This window comes from Cyprinus carpio, chromosome B15 (genome assembly GCF_018340385.1).
Source record: "Cyprinus carpio isolate SPL01 chromosome B15, ASM1834038v1, whole genome shotgun sequence".
Lineage (NCBI taxonomy): Eukaryota > Metazoa > Chordata > Actinopteri > Cypriniformes > Cyprinidae > Cyprinus > Cyprinus carpio.
This window is the reverse complement of record NC_056611.1, coordinates 6,938,475-6,961,089: the sequence shown is the minus strand read 5'-3', so window position 1 is coordinate 6,961,089 and position 22,615 is coordinate 6,938,475. Positions and strand designations below refer to the sequence as shown.

The following is a 22,615-nucleotide window of genomic DNA, read 5'->3' as shown; positions in this document are numbered from 1 at the left end:
ATTTCTTTCTTTAATGGGAAATATCAGTGTTATTTCGCTTCATGGTGAAATTTGTGCTACATGGCAAAGTACTTAGCAGACTACGCAATAAAAGGGAACTATTTTGTTTTGATCTAACAGGCTATTTTAGTTTAATTAAATTCTGAAAAATGTAAAACTAATATATATATATATATATATATATATATATATATATATATATATATATATATATATATATATATATATATAAAAATAGATTATAAATGTATTGCAAAAGATATAGAAGCATTTTCACAAGAGGTGACAGACTTTTTTGACATCACTATATCATACATCTCTTCCTCTATACGGATTCATTTGAGAAATGAATCTCAATGAATAGGCCTTGGTTACTTGTGTTGAAAACCTCATTGAAGCAGAGACCAGGAGATGTTGGGATATCTTCCATACAGAAGTTACTCTTTATTGAGGACTCGCTGTGCGTCACTGCAGTCATCCAAGTCTAACTAAAGCAGTAATGCTATGTCGTTTATATCCATTCAAGGGGGAGGGATACATTCAGTAGTGGTGGAGACAATCTAACCCATAGCATGCAAATGAAGTACAGGAATCAGCCTGACACCAGCATTTTCCCAGCCTTGATCTCATCAGCATAACAGTGTCATTCAAATGCATAGGTGCTAATCCAGTCAGTCTGACAGTATTGCCATACTTTCACATTATTACAGAGACAAAGGCACAGCTGTGCCTTGAGCTTAGCATTCGCCTTTAACTTGGGACCCTGCCCTATAGTCAGGAAGTGCATGAAGACAAAAGGTTTATGTCTCAGACACCTGGGCTGCTTGACTTGATCTTCTTAGAATGTCATCATCTTTACCTCAAAAATGTAATACACAATGTACACACACATATATATATATATATATATATATATATATATATATATAGTTTATATACTATTACACTGGAACCTAAATATAACATTTTATACATTTGTAATACAACACTTGGTTGTGTACTTTGCATCACCACTTATAAACTTAACATTCACTTTTCTATCCTGCCAATGCCCAAAATTATGCAAGTATGGCCAATGGTGCAATACTGACTGTTGCTGACGCAAGTTTTTTCAGCTTGTGCAAACATGTTGCCACACATATTCTAAATATGACAACAACTGACCACTCCTACAAAAATGTGAATTGCAACATCAAATAAACACCTATCCAGAGATGCATGCAAATGGAGTGCATTTGCCATAAGCACCAGCAAATACAATTGCTTTCATGGTACATTTGGGGGCAGACTTTCATACTTGACTTTCTTTCTTAAGTAAAACACAAAAAGATATTTAGCAGAATGTTCTGGCTGCTTTTTTCATATACATGTAAACAAAAATTAAATAGTGCATGATACTTTAAAAGGCCAGTAAATTATCTTAAATGTTTAGAATGCATTCCTGGAAGAAATGTTAGTGCCTAGCAATTATGTAATGAAACAAATTACACTTTAGTTCAGTATCAGTATGAAACAACTGGTAACTGGTACATATTAAGGTTTTTTTTTTTTTTTTTTTTTTTGCAAAAAACAAACTATTAGTTATAGATTGTACACAGATTGTACCACATAATGGCAAGCAGCCATCAGTTATATGCCCACATATACTATATAAATGTAATCACTCAATATCAGTCAACCATGAAAGAGCCATGATATTGATTTCTTTGTCCATTATATGCAGAAAAATTGTGTAAATATTTAATGCTCTTCAACCAAGGGAGCTATTAAACTAACCTTAGTATAGTGCTTTCTACTGATAAAATATTATGACCAAAGGGAAGTGGAAAGAACAAACATACTTTATTTTCCCACAAGACACTTTTCCCTAATGAACAAATATGTGCAGGAAACTATCATAAAATGGCTGTTGCTGGCAATCTGCCTCGGAACAGAAACATTCTAGAAACCTTTGAGAATAATGAGCTTTTAAAAAGGTAAATCACCTTAATCATGAGGTTATTGCTTTCATTAACATGTTGGGCAAGAAGTAACAGCTGTTCTTGCATCCAGTTTGATTTATTTTATATTTACATGCCTTACTATCAGCCATGAATATTAACTCTGTTAATTAAAAGGCTGTTTATATGCATATCCGCTAATTGTTTATAAGGAGCACACATATAAGAGGCTGACAATTAACTGAAAATATTTGTTTAATTAGTGACACTTTAATGCACTAATGTACTAATGAGCCTGCATTCTGAAATCTTTATTTGAATGTGTATATTTTTTTATTTTTAAACCTTTATCTGAATATGACCTGACGCCCAAACAAACTAACCCCAAAAAATTCCAGGAGGGTGGTGGAGTGGAGGAGGAACAGACCATGGAGCAAAGTGGGACCTGGGCCGTGGAGCAGTGTCAGACCATGGAACAGAGGGGGACCTGGGTTGTGGAGCAGAGACAGACCATGAAGCAGAGGGGGACCTGGGCCGTGAAGCAGTGACAGATCATGGAACAGAGGGGGACCTGGGCCGTGGAGCAGATCCAGAGAAGTATGGAGCCATGGTGGAGCAGGCCTAGCGGGGTGGCCAGGCGGTGCACGCAGAGCTGGAAGCCATGGTGGAGCAGGGACATGGACAGACAAGTTGGCCGTGACAGGACAGATAGTGAGTTCCTGAGCGGCCTCCGTGGCCGTTACAGGACAGGCAGTGACTTAATGAGCAGCCTCCGTGGCCGAGACAGGACAGGCAGAGAGTTCGTGGATGGCCTCCTTGCCCGTGGCAGGACAGGCAGAGAGTTCGTGGATGACCTCCTCTGGAGATTCTGCCGTGCCTCTGCCTCTGGGGCCACTGGAGTGAATTCAGGGCCAGGAGAAGCCTCAGGAGCAGACTCGTGGACCGGAAAAGTCTCTGGAGCACAGTGTGCAGCCCACATGCTCAAAATGGCGACTGCCATTACTAGAAGTACTGAGACTCGGGCGTGGCTGCCATCTTGGCCGGGGACTCGGGCGTGGCGGCCATCATGTGTGAAGGCCCTGGCTCGACAGGAATGACGTGAGCAGACTCTGGAATGGCGGCCATTTTATGTGAAGGCCCTGGCTCGACAGGCATGTCGTGATAAGACTCTGGAATGGCGGCCAGGTCGTGACGGGACTCTGGAAAGGCGGCCAGGTCGTGACGGGACTCTGGAATGTCGGCCAGGTCGTGACGGGACTCTGGAATGTCGGCCAGGTCGTGACGGGACCCTGGATGATCAGCTGAGGCTTGACGAGGCTCTGGAAGTTCAGCTGAGGCGTGACGAGGCTCTGGAAGTTCAGCTGAGGCGTGACGAGGCTCTGGAAGTTCAGCTGAGGCGTGACGAGGCTCTAGAATGTCAGCCATTTTCTGAAGAGACTCTTGACTGGCAGCCATTTTGCGACAGATCACAAACAATGCACAAACATTCTCAAGAGATTCTCCATGTTGTGGAGAATCTCTTGAGAAACTGGCATGATGTGAGTAGGCTCTGGCATAGCAGGCATGACGTGAACAGGTGCTGGCTTGGCAGGCATGACGTGAGCAAACCCTGGGGTAGCAGACATGATGTTAGTGGCTTGGCAGACAAGATGTGAGTTGACCTTGGCTTGGCAGGCATGATGTGAGACAACTTTGAGGAAGTGTTGTGTTCTTCCTTACACCCACAGTAAAAGTAGATCCACTCATGCACAAGGCAAAGTCTATATACTGTTCCAGTGACCAATGAATCTTTCCCCCAGGCAACTGAGAGCGAATGGGTTAATTTAACCCCACTCGAAAAATGTCCTTAAGGGCCACATCATTAAAGTCCACCTGGTAGCACAGGTCACAAAATTCCTAAACATAGTCCTCAATGGCCTGATTACCTTGACAAAGGCAGAAGAGGCGTGAAACTGCTGGGTTCATGGTAGGTCGTGTATTCTGTAACGAACAGTCCACTGAAGGAGAGTGTAGATGAACCCAAGTGCAGTTTATTTACAAAGGTGTAATCCAAAAAATAAACAAAGACTTGACTAGAACAGACTTGACTCACCGACAGCAGGTTGCAACATTACGTTAATACATGACAACAGACAATGGCAAAAACATGACTACTTATAGTAAACAATGAGGGTAAATTGACAGGAACAAACCAATGGGAACAAGACACATGACTAAAGCAACCAATGAGAACCAACAGAACTGATAATCACATGACCAGACAATAACCAATGAGAACATGAAACATACACAAAGCAGAGATACATGAGGGCAAGGGAAGCATGACACAAACAGCAAAATCAAACAATAACAAAATAAAAGACATGAAAACATGAACATGAAACAAAACCCAAAACAGACCTTACAGACCATTGTTCTGTGCTCCCCATGGGGCTCCCTTAAAACACCATCAAGGTCAGGGAGACATTTTCATTGAAAAACAGACTATGTCATTGTCTGCTGCACACAAGACCTCCAACAAAACCATTCCACTGAACACATAAAAACAAGACTCTCAGTTGTGCATTGCCACTAGATGAAACACATGTCTCAGAAACACAAAGCATCATTTCAATAGCAGGAAATGCGGGACTGGGGACTTGCAGAAGTGTTAGGCATCCCTTTTGTCAGTTCCAGAATCTACTGATATCCTTGTCCTTGAAAGAAATATGTATTAATACATTAGGCATGAACATACATCAGCATGTCACAATTTGTAGTTTAGCTAAATGTTAAGCCTTAACATCAAAAATATAATTTTTCATTGGCAAATGATAAAACAGGCCAAAAAAAGTTTCATGTACAGTTTATCACACAAATAAAGTATTTATTTTTTTATTTCGTATATATATATATATATATATATATATATATATATATATATATATATATATATATATACACACATACGGTAAATGTATGTATATATGCAAACACATTTACGCATTTCTAGTAAATTCTCATACTATATTTTAAGAAAGTTTTTAAAATATTTGTCCTCTCCCCAAATTTGTCACCACCGAAACACAGTAATAATAATTTAATTAGAAGGGTTATGTTGCCCTATTAAGATTTTGCTTACATCCCCTGCAAACAAGTCTGCACTGATGGTGATGGTTATTTATTGATTTATTGATCATCATGTAGTGTCCTGATTCACTGATCTCATCCAGAAGCTTATTATTTACATTTAAAATTATTATTTAGATTTAAAAATTTTACTTTAGTAGCCGTAGAATACCACTGCATAAAATTTTGTCCTGCTTTAATATTTTGAACATTTTTATGTCATTATGCAGAACTTATTTGGACAGGATCACGTAGACTCAAACAGATATCATGATTCAACGTATGAACCTATATAATAATGACAATCAACGAAAAGCTTGTTTTGTGAAGTTCATTGTTGATCTGAATATTTTGTTGAAGGTCACCATTGTTGAGGTTCATACGCTGGATCTTGATATCTGTGTGAGTCTACATGATCCTGTCCAAATTTCTGCACAATGCCTTAATGTTCAAAATATTAAAGCAGAACAAAACTTCATGCAGTTGTATTTTAGGGCTCCTATAATGTGAACTAATTAAGTCTAAATAATGTCCTCAGAGATCAGGAAATTAAACCCATACATGATGATTGAATCATCAGATCAGTTTTTTTTTTTTCTTGCAACTTTTGTTAAAACAAATGTGCTTCAGAAACACAGTTACAGCAGCCAGAGAAAAATTAAAATTAAAAAGTCAAGGGTCAGGAAACCAACTAAAACAAGCATTTACCCCATAACAGTGAGCTTATTCTTTTCAATAAAACAGCACTAAGGCTTCCTGGAGGCTTAGTGAGGGCTGCACATGCAGGGCCAGTGGTAAGGGGCCAACGTTTTGCCAGTGAGCAAATTCTCAGGGGCCCTGCGTTGGCAGCCCTAAGTGGGCCCGTAAAGGGCCAGTGTAGGCTTGTTTGCAGGGTCTAGATTATATATATATATATTTTTTTTTTGCTATTTTACTAAAAGATTTTGAGGTAAATAAAAAAAAAAAAAAAATATGATTTATATACATAAACTTAAAAAAAAAAAAAAAACAATATTTCAAGTGTAATTAATGAGATTTGTTGTATTTTGAATCCATTTTTTTGTAAAAGGCCGTGATCATACTGATTTCGAAGTTAAGGATTCATCAGTCTGAATATACTGTACACTGAATTAAAAACTATCATAACATCTTAGTTGATACTTCAGTATACTTTATTTTTGACAAAACATCCCATGTTTCACTAGTGACTGCACATTTACGTTAGTGACAGTAATACTTTGGTAGCACTATTTGACACACTGTTTTCCTATTTAATACTGTAAAGTGCTTTGACACAATCTATACTGTTAAAAGTACTATATACATAAATAAAGGTAAAGGTAGCAACCACATCACATTACAGAATTTTAACTCATACTAAAACACTACTAAAACATACAAAAAAAAAAAAAAAAATTGCATAACTGTACTAAAATTGTGTTTATTTCCCTCAAGTATGAGGATTATGTGTTACCTTTTGTCACAACAGAAACAATGATGACATGTTTTGGTAGTGACCATTTCGGTAGTGACAATTCTATGGGATATCACTCCCCAAAAAACAAAGATGCCACTACAGAAACTCCACCAAAAGTTTCGGTAGTGACTGTTTCGGTAGTGACCATTTTAGATAAATCTCAACTAAGCTTAAAGATGTTAATCAGCACATGATTAGCTAGCACAGTTCTAAACAGTGGTATACATATAAAAACTAAATGTTATGGAATAACTCCCAAAAAAGTGCCCTTAAGGAGTTTTTCTTTGCCATGGATAGGATCCTCTGATCATCCACCACTGTTGTCATCCGAGGACATCCAGGCTTTTTTATTTTGCTGAGCTCACCAGTGAGTTCTTTTTTTCTCAGAATATACCAAACTGTTGATTTGGCCATTCCTAATGTCCCTGCTGTCTCTCTAATGGATTTGTTTTGATTTTGAAGCCTAACAATTGTCTGTTTCACTTGTTTTGAGAGATCCTTTGACCGCATGATGTGGGTTCACAGCAACAGCTTCAAAATGCAAATGCACACTTAAAATCTGAATCGCCTTTAACAAGTTGTTATATTTTCAAATCTTTTGCTTGTTACGGGTATATGTCACTGTGTAACAGATTTGCATAATCCCAGACAGAGTCTGACCTGCCCACAAACACTTCCGCTAGTTAGTGTGTTTACATGATGTTGAGAAGACGCTGTGTTCAAGGATACCACAGAAGTACAATTCAAACCTTTTGTTTTGTGCATGTCATTTTATCAAGGACTGCTTCTCTAATCTTGGCTTTTATCTTTGTTGGCTTCTAATCTTCCTTCTTAATTTGCCGTGACATACATACAGCCAAGTATGGTGACCCATACTCGGAATTCGTGCTCTGCTTTTTTAACCCATCCAAAAGTGCACACACACAGCAGTGAACACACACACACCGTGAAAACACACACCCGGAGCAGAGGCAGCCATTTATGTTGCGGCGCCCGGGGAGCAGTTGGGGGTTCGGTGCCTTGCTCAAAGGCACCTCAGTCAAGGTATTGAAGGTGGAGAGAGGACTGTACATTCACTTCCCCCCACCTACAATTCCTGCCGGCCCGAGACTTGAACTCGCAACCCACGACTTCCCCCCCATTTGGACTAACAAGCTCTCCGAACCACAAACTGTAACTAGTATGATTGATACATTATGTGTACATTTTCAATTGAGTGCTCAAAAAAACAGTTTTGTGTTAATATGTGATGTATAGTGCAGCTTTAGGTTTCCAGGTAAAGCACAATATTACCGTCTTACTGAAGTAAGCCTAGTTCTGATAATTCAATGTGAACCTACTATTTCCTAAGAATGTGTCGATTATTGTAGACTGATGTTGTTCTAATTACTTTGTTTAATAGTAAAGAATGTAGTGTAACACGCAGACTTTATAATCATAGTGAAATTGCTGTTTAATTTGCTGCACCGGCAGTTATAGGGTTAACGCGGGAAAGACAAGCGAGTGTTAGACTGCTGCGCCTGATAAAGCTGTTCTGTGTTCTGATTAAAAGTTAAGACAGAACATCTTTTGTCTGTCGTTATTCAAACATCACACCTTAGATGCATTTAAACCTGTAGTAGGGCACTCCAACACAATATTAGGGCATTTTAAAATACCATATGACCTGCTCTTTAACTGATGTAGAAACTCTCCATGAAACAGTTTTTGAGTCAATTGTCCAATTATTTATGGTCCCTTGAAAAAGGGGGCGGTACATATTAAAGAGCTGTAATTCCTTAAGTTTCCTCCCATTTTGATGAGAATACCTTCAAATTAAAGCTCAGAGTGTGCACTTTAAGCCCACACACACACACACACACACACACACACACACACACACACACAATAACAAATATATATATATATATATATATATATATATTATTTATGTCTGAGTGTGTGTGTGTGTGTGTGTGTGTGTGTGTGTGTGTGTGTGTTTATATGTATCTGTATATGTATATATATATATATATATATATATATATATATATATATATATATATATATATATATATATATATATATATATATATATACACTGCCGTTCAAAAGTTTGGGATCAGTAATACTTGTAATAAATAATTCAAAGAAGTACATAAAGCTTCTCACCGCTATATACATATATATATAAATATATAAATATACATATACATAAAGTTGAGCACGGCCACTTTACTACACCTATTCAATTGCTTGGTAGCACAAATTGCTAAATGCATTACTCAATGCATTTAGGCATCTAGATGAGGTGAAGACGACTTGCTGAAGTTCATCAGAATGGGGAAGAAAGGGGATTTAAGTGACTTTGAACGTGGAATGGTTGTTGGTGCCAGATGGGCTGGTCTGAGTATTTCAAAAACTGCTGATCTACTGGGATTTTCACACACAACCATTTCTAGGGTTTACAGAGAATGGTCCGAATAAGAGAAAATATCCAGTGAGCAGCAGTTGTGTGGACGAAAATGCCTTGCTGATGTCAAAGGTCAGAGGAGAATGGGCAGACTGGTTAGAGATGACAGAAAGGCCACAGTAACTCAAATAACTACGCGTTACAACCAAGGCATGCAAAATACCATCTCTGAATGCACAACACATCGAACCCTAAAGCAGATGGGCTACAGCAGCAGAAGACCACACCGGGTGCCGCTCCTGTCAGCTAAGAACTGGAAACGGAGGCTACAATTCACACAGGCTCACCAAAATTGGACAATAGAAGATAGGAAAAATGTTGCCTGGTCTGATGAGTCTCGATTTCTGTTGCGACATTCAGATGTTAGGGTCAGAATTTGGCATAAAGAACATGAAAGCATGGATCCATCCTGCCTTGTCTCAACGGTTCAGGCTGGTGGTGGTGGTGTAATGGTGTGGAGGATATTTTCTTGGCACACTTTGGGCCCCTTAGTACCAATTGAGCATCGTTTAAACGCCACAGCCTACCTGAGTAATGTTGCTGACCATGGCCATCCCTTTATGACCAGTGTTGGGCAGTAACACATTACTTAGTAACACGTTACTGTAATTTGATTGCTTTTTTAGTAACGGAGTAATCTAACGCGTTATAATCTTCAAAATAGTATTAAGAGTATAGTTACAACCCGAGGTTTCTATATGTTACTGCCGCATTACATTGCTGACAGAATGCAGTGATTTATAATCTAGAGATTTTAAAAAGGATGTAGCACACGCACTGTCCAGTAAAGTGCCACTGGATTAGAGACCTGCTCCCGTGAGACCCGAGTCCGACGCAACAGAGTGAAGATCGGCGAGTCCTGGTGCGAGCGGCAGACACTTGTGTGTGTGCGGGATGCGGAAGAATATAATGATTCACGGGATTGTAGACATTATGAAAGATACATTATGCATATGTTTATTGTGTTATAGCAGAGATTTGTGAGATTTGCGATGAACTAAAATGTCTTTAAGAGATTATAAAAGCAGCGCCTTTTTGCTGGCATTCTGCCAAGCCAAAACATGCACTCAGCAGCTCTGTCTTAACTATATTAATTTTTTTCCTTATTCTATCTTGAGGTATTTTGCTTAAAATCCCTTTAGAGAAAATGAATGGGGAAAATAATTCTAGAATTACTGTCCTTGTTGTGCTCCATTATTTAATCAAAGACTGGTTCCTTTGTTATTGTTGTTGCATGTAAAGTGCAGTGTATCATAGGGTGTGGTATATAATACAAACTCCCTAGCCTTACCCTGACAGAATGTCTCTAAATGGAAGCTTTTGCAGAGGAAGCTGGTTGCACTTCCTCTTTCTTAAGCATATAGTTTGGAAAAGGAACAGACTTGCAGTTTCTATGTTGCTAACTATTAATGTAATAAAATCACAGTTGACAGCTCTTTAATATTTATATTGCTTCTCCCATACAACTTTTGCACAAGTCTCTTGTATCTCAGATGTTTCTCCTGAAGGGAAAAAAGAGCCACCAAGTGCTACTGAGATGAATGGGAATGCAAATGAACATCTTTCTGTTATTTAGCCTTTCAGTTCATCTCAATGGCACTTGCTTGACTGGTGCCTCTCAGAATTTGAAGACTTACAACTTTAGTATCAAGTGCCCAGCTTGGCTCATGTACACTCAATTCTCCTTTTTTTTTTTTTTTTTTTTTTTTTTCTGAGCCAAGCACATGAGCAGTAAACGTTATGTAAGTAATGATGCTAGAGTTGCAGGAAAATTACATAATGACAACTTTTGACAACTAACGGCATCACAAGAATGCACACAGCGGCAAGCCCTTCAGTGAGGTCAGTATCAGACAGAAAAATAGAAGTACATTTCATGCTGTTAAGGATTATGGTGGTGTAAAACTGAATGTGGAAATATACTATGTATTATAAACATAATCACACAAATATAGTCAGATCATTTCAATGACTCAATGCTCTTTGCATTCAGATAGTGTAATTACCACATCTACCAGCAGGGGCTAACTAGACCATGCTAAAGGCAAATTGTGACATGGAAAAACTCTCTAGTAATCTCAAATGTACAGTATCTCCTAAGAAGAACTAATAACTCTTTGCCAAGATGCCAATGTCAGTACAAAACTGAATTTTCAATATTAACTAAAACATTTTTACCAAAATTCTCTCAAAGCTCCTCTAACTGAATTATCTAAACTACTAATTTCAGCAAAGCAGTTGATACTTACAAGAAACACAATTAAGAACTCCAGCAAGCCTCTTGTACTTTTAAAGCGTCCTGATATTATTTTATTTTGGGTAAGGTTTAATATTAAATAATACAATAACAAATTCAAAGTTGTTGAAAGAGACTGTCATGTTAAGTTGTTAAAAGAACAATTTGTCCCTTGTACACTGTATAATACTTTCTTGCTGTCTGGCTTCTCTGTCAGAGGGGGAGGGATCTATCCGGAAGGTAGGAGGAGCCATGGTTAGCCAAATATGCTGATAACACCGGCTTGTAAAGTCCTCCACAGCACAGCTGCCTCTCTCGCCTCTTCAATGCTCACAGCACAGAATGCCCCTGAGGCTACTGCTGACAGAGACAACAAGACAGAGCAGCAAGGAAGGGGGTGGGCCAGAAATCAGACACTTGGATGAAGCAAGGCTGACTTGCTTTTGCACTGTCACACTCAGAGAGAGCTGCATGGTGTCTTCAGGTGCTCTACAATCCCTGGACAATCTGTGGGACTGAGAACAAAGAAGGCTAATTTAAAGGATACTTCAAGACTTGTTGGGGAAGAATTTGGGATTGCTTTTGGACAAAGACATTTGTTTTTCCTCAGTGGGATATACTAGGAGTGGATTCTAACAGGACTACACCTTTTGGTTGTTTTGGATGGTATTTCTGAAGTCGAACCAGAGGAAAGGACTGTGTGAACAAACTTTGGAGTGAGTAGCTTCTAAGCTTGGGGGAACAATCTTGTGGGGTGGCTAGGGAAAGGACAGGAGGAAGGGGGAGGGGAAGAAGTAGTCGAGGTCTGGCTCCAGTCTCTGTGGTGAAATGCCTTCAACATGAGGCTTTGTTGAAGAATGCCGCAGAGGAGTGTTTGATCGCTTCAGTTTTGACCTGCCAAAAAAAAAAAAAAAAAAAAAAAAATTAAAGAGATCTATGTGCCCTTAAAAAGAAAGACCATCTTGTGGTTGGAAGCAATCTGTCTGGTGCACATGCTTTGTTTTGCCCTTTCAAATTGTGGATTGAGGAAAGTCATTTTATTGTGTAGTCTCACCTAACACCCCATAGTGCGCCTTTGTTTCTCGCTGAGATGTACAACACCACTGTTCAAATGGAGACTTTGACCCAGATATGGGCTGGCAGTTCCAGCAACAAAAATTCCTCTCTGCAGCTACACAACATCACCCACTGCCCAAAGAATGACAACTTCAAATATCCTCTCTACAGCATAGTGTTTAGCATTGTCTTCATGGTGGGACTTATCACCAATGTTGCAGCAATGTACATTTTTACTTGTACGCTGAAACTGCGGAATGAGACCACCACTTATATGATGAATCTTGTGGTTTCTGACTTATTATTTGTGCTCACACTCCCTTTGAGGGTCTTTTACTTCATCCAGCAGAACTGGCCATTTGGCAGCCTGCTCTGCCAGCTCTCTGTCTCACTCTTTTACACCAACATGTATGGGAGCATCCTGTTCCTAACATGCATCAGTGTGGACCGCTTCCTCGCCATAGTACACCCCTTCCGTTCAAGGGGTCTGCGGACCAAACGCAATGCCAAAATTGTATGTGCTGCTGTTTGGGTTCTGGTGCTTTCTGGAAGTCTTCCAACAGGCTTCATGCTGAACAGTACTAACAAGCAAAAAAACAACACAATAGCCTGCTTTGAGAACTTCTCCTCAAATCAGTGGAAGAGCCATCTCTCAAAGGTGGTGATCTTCATAGAGACAGTGGGGTTCCTTATTCCTTTGATACTGAACGTGGTTTGCTCCGCTATGGTGCTCCAAACTTTGAGGAGGCCACAGACTGTTAGTCAGGGAGGGAAGCTGAACAAGAAAAAGATCTTGAGGATGATCATCGTCCACCTCTCCATCTTCTGCTTTTGTTTCATCCCCTACAACGTCAACCTTGTCTTCTACTCACTGGTGCGGACAAAAATCTTGGAGGGCTGTGCAGCAGAATCAGTGGTTCGGACGATCTATCCGATCGCTCTGTGTATTGCTGTGTCCAACTGCTGTTTTGACCCCATCGTCTACTATTTCACCTCAGAGACAATACAAAACTCCATTAAGAGGAAGTCTCAGATGAACCGTTCCTTTGATGTCAAGTTCTCTGAGGCTTTACAGTCAGAGACGACTAGCTCTTATCTTCAGTTCAGCCTGAGGTCCATAAAGAACAAGATGTTCCACAATGAGTCTAATGTATAAGGACAAGTTTTGGACAAATGGATGTAAAGAAACTGAATGCACAAAAAGTACTCTGCAGTGGATGAAATGTGGCATAAAACATGCTAATATGCCCTAATTTGGTTTGTAAATATCTCTCAGGGAAGTAAGTAAACTACGCCCTTTTGGAGGGATTTAGAGCAATGAGGGGATACACCTGTTCTCAATGGAATTATATCCAAACATTTGGAATACTTAACTGTGGAGTAAGAATAATACAAATATGCTGTAAATCAGCTGGAACTTGATTAAACTAGACAAGAACCTCTAACTATATGTGAATGTACTTACATTTCCAGAATGGCAAGTGAATGTGAAAATAACATACATAACCACTATTTAATTAAACCTACAAACAAAATAGAATGATATAACATTTTATGCAATGCCACATGTAAACACATTGACTGCCTGAAGTGTCATAATATTAAAAAAGCTGAAAACTTTTGTTGGCACTTATATAATACTGTATATTAACTTTGCACTGACATTGACACTGTCATAATGCAGTTTTTTTTTCTGTTACAAACTTCATTTGATAATAAAGTTTTACAATTGTATGTAGAGGTGTTTATTTACAATAGATTATTATCAGTTTTTCTCCCTGTGTAATGTCCTTTAAAAAAGTACAATATAGTCTGCAATATTGCAGTTGCAAAGTTTAAATGTCATATTTAAATATTCAGCAGTTACTGTTTAAACTGATACTATCTATATGCCTCTGTAAATGTACAGATGAAGTTCTCTCTGTGTTGTAAGCTACTTTATTTGTCTAATATTGACCAAGAACAGTCCCTTGACTTAAATGCATTGTAAGAAGACGCTTTTTCAAAAAAAAAAAAAAAACAAACAAACAAAAAATTCTGTGTTGTTATAAATATGTAATCTGCTGCAGGCAAAACTATGGCAGGAACTGTTAACACACACAATCCTGATCAAAATCCTTGGTTCTTAACATGCCTGTAAAAATCTGCATAAAGGTGATGTTGTATCTGTAAAGGTCGATCCAGAGCTCTTAAGCTTTTGGCACAACTGATACATCAGATCACCCACACCCACTATGTTTCCATGCACTGAAAATTTTTTTTCATTCATCCAAAAAAAAAAAAAAAAAAAAACATAGGTTAATGGTTCACATCTATATTTTATAACTTGAGCCAATGTAAAATAAATAACTTGCACTAAACAATATTTACTATGTCTATAAAAACTATTTTAAATTATATTTTTCTTGTTGAAGAAAGTCAATTAATTTAAATTATATATTTTTTTTATCTAAACAAAAAGATATAGATTTAATCAAAACAAAAATTCCCATTTACGAAAAAATATTACAAATTATTTATAATTACTACAACTGACTTCCAGTCACAGGCTTAGATGAAATCAACTGATATAAAAGACGTTAAATCTCTCAAGATCTCAGCATAGGAGGATTAAACAACTCCACAAACATCATCACCAGCTTTACTTATTACTAAGCATGGGTGCTTTTCCCAAAAGCAACTATGGTCGCAAATTCAGTCGTTACCAACAGAGTTCAACGGAACTTTCGACCATAGTTGGCTAATGATGATTTTGGGAAATGCACCCCACTTTGACTTTATTTGTCATACACACGTTCTTACTGATAATTAACTAAGGTTTATTTTCATAGCTTTAGTGGATTCCATTTGAAGGTTAGCATTTTGGTGAATAGTGTTTGCTTTAGTTGGTCAGTTGGTCGTTGACTTTATAATATTGATTTTTTTTTCTCTTGCTGCTGCAATTCTGTGTTTAGAAAGCACATTATAATAGCAAAGGAAACTAGGAGAAAATGTGATCAGGTAATGATGGCAAGACAAAGCCTTATGAAGCCTTGAAACTTTTCATCCCAGTGGAAAGGGTTCATTTCTCGGGGCTATGAAATATGTAAATCAAGTCTTTGCACATAATAGGCAAGAAGACCAATATTATATTATAATATTAGTCTAAAACTGGAAAGTGGCTCTCACTCACTCACTCACTCACACACACACACACACACACACACACATATATATATACATATATATATATATATATATATATATACAGTCGTACATACATGTATATGTTCAGTTCTATGTTACATGACAATAAATATTGTCAAATGTTTTTGAATTGTACTGAATTCATTTGATTTGACAAGTATTGATTACATGCAGATGTTGATAAAACTACTAGGCTACTTAAATATATATCGCACTAACTAGTTTGGCATTATGATCTTCCGGACCTTTGCTTCAAGAAATGTTCTCTAACTGGACCTCTTTAAATTTTAGTTGAATAACCCTGATATAGAGCATAAATGAGATCAATGCTAGATTATAGATGCATGATATACAGAGCTGTGGCTTAAACTCATTTAGAGAAATTAGATAGACTGCAACATAGAGCATTAAGAATTTGTATAGGAGCAATGAAAACTACTCCAATAAATGCATTATTGGTGGTATGTAATGAAACTCCTTTAGATTTAAGATGGAATAAACTATCTCTAGCTTACTGGTTACGATTACATGATGAGAAACATTTTGCATCTTCAGTGATTAAAAAATGTTGGGAATATGAGAGACATGTAGGTGAAGGTTTTGGTTGGAACTTACGAAAACTGAAGAATGTGGTATAAATACATTTGATTTTAGAACAGAAAATGTCATTAGTAGAATTCCACCATGGATATTTCCAGAACCTAAGGTTAACTTAGACATAATTAAAAAGATAAAGGAATGGTTGGAGAATGGAAAGGAAAATATTTGTAATTTAGTTCAAGAATTCATGAACAAAAAATATTATGGATATTTAGAAATTTACACAGATGGTTCTAAAGATCCTGGTAATGGGCATGTGGGAGTGGGTATTGCTATTCCAGAATTCAAAGTAAGATTTAATAAAAGAATACCCAATCATGTGTCTATATATATGGCTGAACTAGTTGCAGCATCTTTGGGTTTACAATGGGTGGAGGAAGTCAAACCGGATAGAGTGGTAATCTATTCGGATACTATTCTCAATACTAGTAAAACAACTAGAGATGATATTTTAATAGAAATTTACTCAGTATTGTTAAATTTAGAAATACTGTAAATAGATGTTCAGTTTTGTTGGATTCCAGCACATATAGGAATCTTAGGGAATGAAGAAGCTGATAAATAAGCGAAAAATGCACTAAATAATTCTGATAAAATAGAGATTCCTCTTGGAAAAAAATGAAGGTAAATCTTTAATTAAAAGTAAAATTGATGAACAGTGGCAAAAAATATGGGATTTAGATAATAAAGGAAGAGAATATTACAGAATTCAAAAATCTGTTATAAATAAGATAATTTAATAGTAGAAACAGAAGAGAGGTCACATCAGGTTACCTTTGCCCGCCTCTCTCACTATACACATCATGTAGCTTATAGCACTATAGTAAAATCCCAGGTCTGAGCATCTACTGCTATTTATAAATCCGCATTGTCTGACATGAATATTCCATTCATTCATAAAGAGACAGTAGCTATTCTACTACGGTTTACATTTGAGAGCTATTGAGTTAAATAGAGAAAATAGAGTAAATGAAGTAGCCTATAAGGTGATTAGTCTGATTAACATGACACACATACACACACACACACACACACACACACACACACACACACACACACACACACACACACATATAAACCCATGTGCATACTCAAATGAAAGAATTCTGTTGTTTCACGTTTCTAGATTCTAGGTTTAAGTTTATCATTGTCATATACATTTTGCATTCTGCTATTTTTATGTAGATTTCAAGTATTTTAGTCCATACGATAATACATTTATCAATCCTCTGTTGAAAAAAAGAAAATAGAAGGTATCACATAATTTGCAATGGTTTTACTGGTTATAATGAAAATTAAAATATTTATAATAGAAACATCAAAGTCAAATTTAAATCTACACTACAAACAGACAACCTTCTAAGTGAAAGTGAAAGTGACGTGACATACAGCCAAGTATGGTGACCCATACTCAGAATTCATGCTCTGCATTTAACCCATCCAAAGTGCATACACACAGCAGCGAACACACACACACCGTGAACACACACCCGAAGCAGTGGGCAGCCATTTATGCTGCGGAGCCCGGGGAGCAGTTGGGGGTTCAGTGCCTTGCTCAAGGGCACCTCAGTCGTGATATTACCGGCCAAAGACTCAAACCCACAACCATAGGGTTAGGAGTCAAACTCTCTAACCATTAGGCCACGACTTCCCCTATTCATGGCTATTGTAAAAGTTACTAAATCCTAATGTAATATGTCCCAAAACACATTACAGGAAACCATTATTTAGTGGTTTTAATGGTTAAAAACTGATGGTTTGTAATGTTTTTAATGGTATTTGTAGTTGATATCATTCAAATTTCTGTGATGGTTTCTATTGTTTTTGTCAGCAGGGTCACCATGGGTTTTGTGATGTTATCTGCCATAAATGCAATAGGATTGCTGTAATATTGTGAGATAGTAGTGACTGTTTGTAGTTGTGGTGGGCCTATTTGGGAGAAAATCCAGGGCCGTTTTTTACTCCCAGTCCATCCCTGCTTGTGAACAATCCGCCAGGCTGTTTTGAACAAATGTGCATAAACTGCTTATGTGCTTATAATTCTTCATAAAAGTAAGAACATATTTAAATATGCCTTTACTGTTAAATGTCATTGTCTCTCCTTAAACTCTGCAGTATGTGGCCATTAGTCCTTAACAGAAGCATTAAAAATAAAACAATATATAGGATACAGAAATCAGCAATGAGCACTCCTTATGCCAGGGGTAGGCAGCGTCAGTCCTGGAGTGCCGATGTCCTGCAGAGTTTAGCTCTAACCCTTATCAAACACACTTGAACAAGCTAATTAAGGTCTTCAGGATTACTGAGGCTACAGGCAGGTGAGGTTTTTTCAGGTTTTTTCAGGACATCGGCACTCCAGGACCGACATTGCCTACCCTTGCCCTAAGCTGTCATTCACTTCAGCTGCAGCGCGAATGCGCATCGCTGCAAATCAAATGTTAAGGCTCCAACATTACTATTGAATTGCATAAGTTCCATTTATGATTTATGAGCATTTGTTCATGGGAAAGTGAGCAAGACACGGCAGTTATGGTATCTTGATTATGGTTAAATAAGATGAAAGACATATAAAGAAATTAGCTACATTTATTTTCAAATTAAATATCACAACACACATTTATCATTCAGTAGTGTTTTAAATATAATGTAAGTGCAACTTGTGTAGTTTTAAAAAGGCATGTCTGCTTAATTCTGATGTTTATTTGTATACTTTTACCATCTAATCAGTCTCAGCATGCTTTAATTTGTGTCCATAGATGTTTGCATCACTAAGGTTAAATTAGTCTTTCTTTGGCCTTTGCTCTGGAAGTGATCTGCTAAACTTTAAGTAGCCTACTAAAACTAAAACTGAAACTAAACTATATAAAAACTAAAGAGGGATGTTCAAAAAATAAATACTAAACTAAAACTAACAAAATTATTAATGAGACTAATAAAAACGAAACAATTTTAAAAAATTGAAAAATTTTCAAATTCAAATTTGAAAGCAATATTAGAATAAAACAAATTTAAAAATGCTAAACTATAATAACCTTGTTACTGTCAGACTCTGTTCGGTGTTTTGTGTATGTTTTGCAATGGACTGCTCTGAAGACACATGGAGCAAAATAATGTAATTTAGCTCTGTAATCCAGGTGAAGATAACAGCTAAGTAAAGTTTATTTTAACAGATTAGTTCTTGTTTATAAGATTATGATCACTGTAAAATGACACCCATGCTTGAGATCAACATTAAATTATTGATAAGCTTCCTCTAAATCTGACAACATCTAATCAGGTCATGTATTCCTCACAACTGCTCTTATTTAAGCTGTGATCAATCAGTTCTAAAATGAATGCAAGGAGAACTTTGTGTTTTAAGCTTGTTCATACACGTCTTTGAGGACCTTCAGACAAGGTGTCATCTGTGTGAACTAATGTTACTCACTCTGTAACTGAAATCCTTCCCATAAACCCTCACCCTGTAGTTACATGGAAATTCCCACTTCAACTTCCTGTATTCCCGTACTTCACTGCTGTTCATACCTTCTTGCATTTTGCATTTCCATATACTGTCAACTACATTAATTCAATATCACCGGTTTATAATTTACTTACACTGCTTATCATGCCGGATGATCTGATTACCAATGTTGTGAAACGTTTACAGTTTAAGGGAAATGGCATAAGCTCTAGGGTTTCTCCAGAGGGTGGATTTATGTTTTGAACATTAATGAATGACATAAGAGCGAGTATAGGCTGGTTAGTCGAGGCGGGGCACCTGAGAGCACATGATGCCTCTTACGTCTTGAGCAATCAATCATGTTTGGCAGAATGCCTTTAGGGTTTAGATCATCTTTCTTTTAGATCAATGATGGTGTTGATGGTCCATTTTTACTGGTGTTGACCATCTTTGTAGGGAATTTCTACAGTTCTTAAATAATTGTATACATCAAGAAAACAAACTGTACTATACAGCTAAATAGTACTGCATACTTTATAAACCAGGAATTTGATGTATTAAAACCCAGGTCAAGAATATAAAAAGTCAGATTATACATAAATACATCAATAAATAAAATAAACCAATGAAAGGTGTTAAAAATATTGCTATTGTATGACTATATATGTTACGAATGAGTCAGAGACGTTCAGATCCAATTGCAGTATTTATTTAAGAGTGGTCATACAGGCAGAAATCAGGAATGGCCTCAGGTATGTCAGGGATAACCAGAATCGAAAAAAGAAACAAGCAGAGATCGGGGCAGGCAGCAGAGAATCAGAGTCGGAATACACAATCCAAAGGTCAGACACGAAAGAACAAACACAGGGAAAATGCTTGGAAATGCTAGACAGGGCTAAACAAGACTTCGTCCAGACTGAGAGTGATTGTGCTGCTTATATGCATGTGTGTGTATTAGCTGCAGGTGTGTGTAATTAGATGCAGGTGTGTGTGCAATCAGTCCCAGGAATGAGGCAGGATGGGAAATGGAGTTCGAAAAAGGGGATGGAAACAAAAATGCCAGAGTCCTGAGTGGAGTGCCCTCTATTGGAGTTTATGGGCACTCCAGCTAATGATCGTGACATAGCCCCCGCCACCCAAGGAGCGGCTTCCAGACGCTCTAAACAATTTAGGAGGGCGGTGGAGAGGAGGCGGAACAGGGGGAGGGACGGAGGGCCAGGTCCATGTGGAAGTGTATCGACCGTGGACCGAGGCAGTGCCGACAGAGCAGGAATCCAGGGTGGAGCGGGCGGAACTGGAGCCCACCGGGGCGGCGCAGGTGGAACTGGAGCCCACCAAGGCAGCGCAGAGGACCAGCACAGTCAAGCAGATGGGACAGAAGCCCACCAGGGCGGAGCAGAGGACCACCACAGCCGAGCTGACAAGACAGAAGCCCACCATGGCGAAGCAGAGGACCACCACAGTGGAGTCGACGGCACAGGAGAGCAAGTCTGGTCGGTTGGGACTGAAACAGAGAACATAAACAGGTTAATGCCTCCGTGGCCGTGATGAGGTGGTTAGAGAGTTCCCAAATGGCCTCCATAGCCGTGACAGGGCCGGCAGAGAGTTCACAGCCTGTCTGTATGGCTGTGACAGGACAGGCTGTGAGTCCATGGACGACCTCCTTGGCCGTAACAGGACAGACAGTGAGTTCCTGAGTGGCCTCCGTGGCCAAAACAGGACAGGCGGTGAGTTCATAGACAGCCTCCGTAGCCGTGACAGGACACGATGAGAGTTCATGGATGGATACTACTGACACCTCCGAAGGTTCTGCAGCAGTTGCCGCCACCTCTGGAGGTTCCACAGCAGTAACAGTCTCCCTGACAGCAACACAACAGGCTGAGAGAACATTGCTGGGCGCCACCACCTCTAAAGTTTCAGTAGTGGTGTACGCAGCCCAAACACAACATAAAGCGATCCCCATCATGGGAAGAGCTTCAGACTGGAGAGTTAGTTCAGAAACAGAAGGGTTAGAGTTAGTGGGTTTGGGGATACCAGCTGCACGTGCAGATACCAGTGGTGTATCCCTCACACTGGAACCCAGACTGGGATACCGAAGGACTGACTTTAAATATCTGGGTGCAACAGACAGGATGAGGCAAGGCTCTGGATGATCAGCTGTGACGAGACGAGGCTCTGGATGATCAGCTGTGACGAGACAAGGCTCGGGAAGTTCAGCTGTGACGTGACGAGGCTCGGGAAGTTCAGCAGAGACGTGACGAGGCTCGGGAAGTTCAGCTGAGACGTGATGAGGCTCTGGATGATCAGCTGTGACGTGACGAGACTCTGGCAGATCAGCTATGGTATGATGAAGCTCTGGAAGCTCGGTAGTGATTTGATTGGGCTCATAAAGCTCAACGGTGACTTGACTTTGCTCTTGAAGCTCAACTGTGACTTGACTTTGCTCTTGAAGCTCAACTGTGACTTGACTTTGCTCTTGAAGCTCAACAGTGACTTGACTTTGCTCTTGAAGCTCAACGGTGATTTGACTTTGCTCTTGAAGCTCAACGGTGATTTTACCTTGTTCACCAAGATTAACTGTGGCTTGACTTTGTTCATGAAGTTTACCTGTGGTTTTACTTGACACATGGGGTTTAATGTTGACTTGACCTGACTCTGGACGGTCAGCGGTGACTTGGCCTGACTCTGGACGGTCAGCGGTGACTTGGCCTGACTCTGGACGGTCAGCGGTGACTTGGCCTACTCTGGCCTACTTGGTGACTCTGGGAAGTGTGCGGGGACCTGACCTGACTCTGGGAAGTGAGCGGGGACCTGACCTGACTTTGGGAAGTCAACGGCAGCTGCTATCTTGTGCAGTGGCGCTGGGCTGGCGGCCATGACGTGAGTGAGTCCAGGGTCGTGTGCCTCCGCGACACCCACAGTGAATGCTGAGCCAACAATTAGCAATGCATAGTCCATAAACTGACCAAGAGATGAGCGGGGACCCTCACTGATTAATCGTGACTTGAGCGGTTCATTTAGTCCATCACAAAAAAAATCTATCAGCACAAAATCCGGCAGATCAGAGAAATAAGTGAGGATTAAGTACTCTTGTACATAGTCCTCGAGTGATCCGGTG

At 39.0% G+C, this 22,615-nt stretch overlaps 2 protein-coding genes across 2 annotated transcripts; one reads left to right on the top strand and one right to left on the bottom strand.

Annotated features, from left to right (window-relative positions):
* Positions 1-948: 948 nt before the first annotated feature.
* LOC122139779 (protein piccolo-like) lies at positions 949-11,379 on the bottom strand. The gene is made up of 2 exons (XM_042739031.1): positions 11,227-11,379; positions 949-4,636 (listed from the first exon to the last, which is right to left on the bottom strand). The coding sequence occupies exon 2, from the start codon at positions 3,393-3,395 to the stop codon at positions 2,943-2,945; it is 453 nt and encodes a 150-aa protein (XP_042594965.1). The 5' UTR covers positions 3,396-4,636; positions 11,227-11,379; the 3' UTR covers positions 949-2,942.
* A 142-nt stretch (positions 11,380-11,521) lies between these two features.
* LOC109084616 (lysophosphatidic acid receptor 6-like) lies at positions 11,522-14,170 on the top strand. Its single transcript, XM_019099285.2, has one exon. The coding sequence runs from the start codon at positions 12,304-12,306 to the stop codon at positions 13,423-13,425; it is 1,122 nt and encodes a 373-aa protein (XP_018954830.1). The 5' UTR covers positions 11,522-12,303; the 3' UTR covers positions 13,426-14,170.
* Positions 14,171-22,615: the final 8,445 nt, after the last annotated feature.

Excerpts from the sequence above, each read along its gene's own strand:
- LOC122139779 (XM_042739031.1), bottom strand. The coding sequence starts at position 3,395 with ATGGCTGCCAGTCAAGAGTCTCTTCAGAAAATGGCTGACATTCTAGAG.
- LOC109084616 (XM_019099285.2), top strand. The coding sequence starts at position 12,304 with ATGTACAACACCACTGTTCAAATGGAGACTTTGACCCAGATATGGGCT.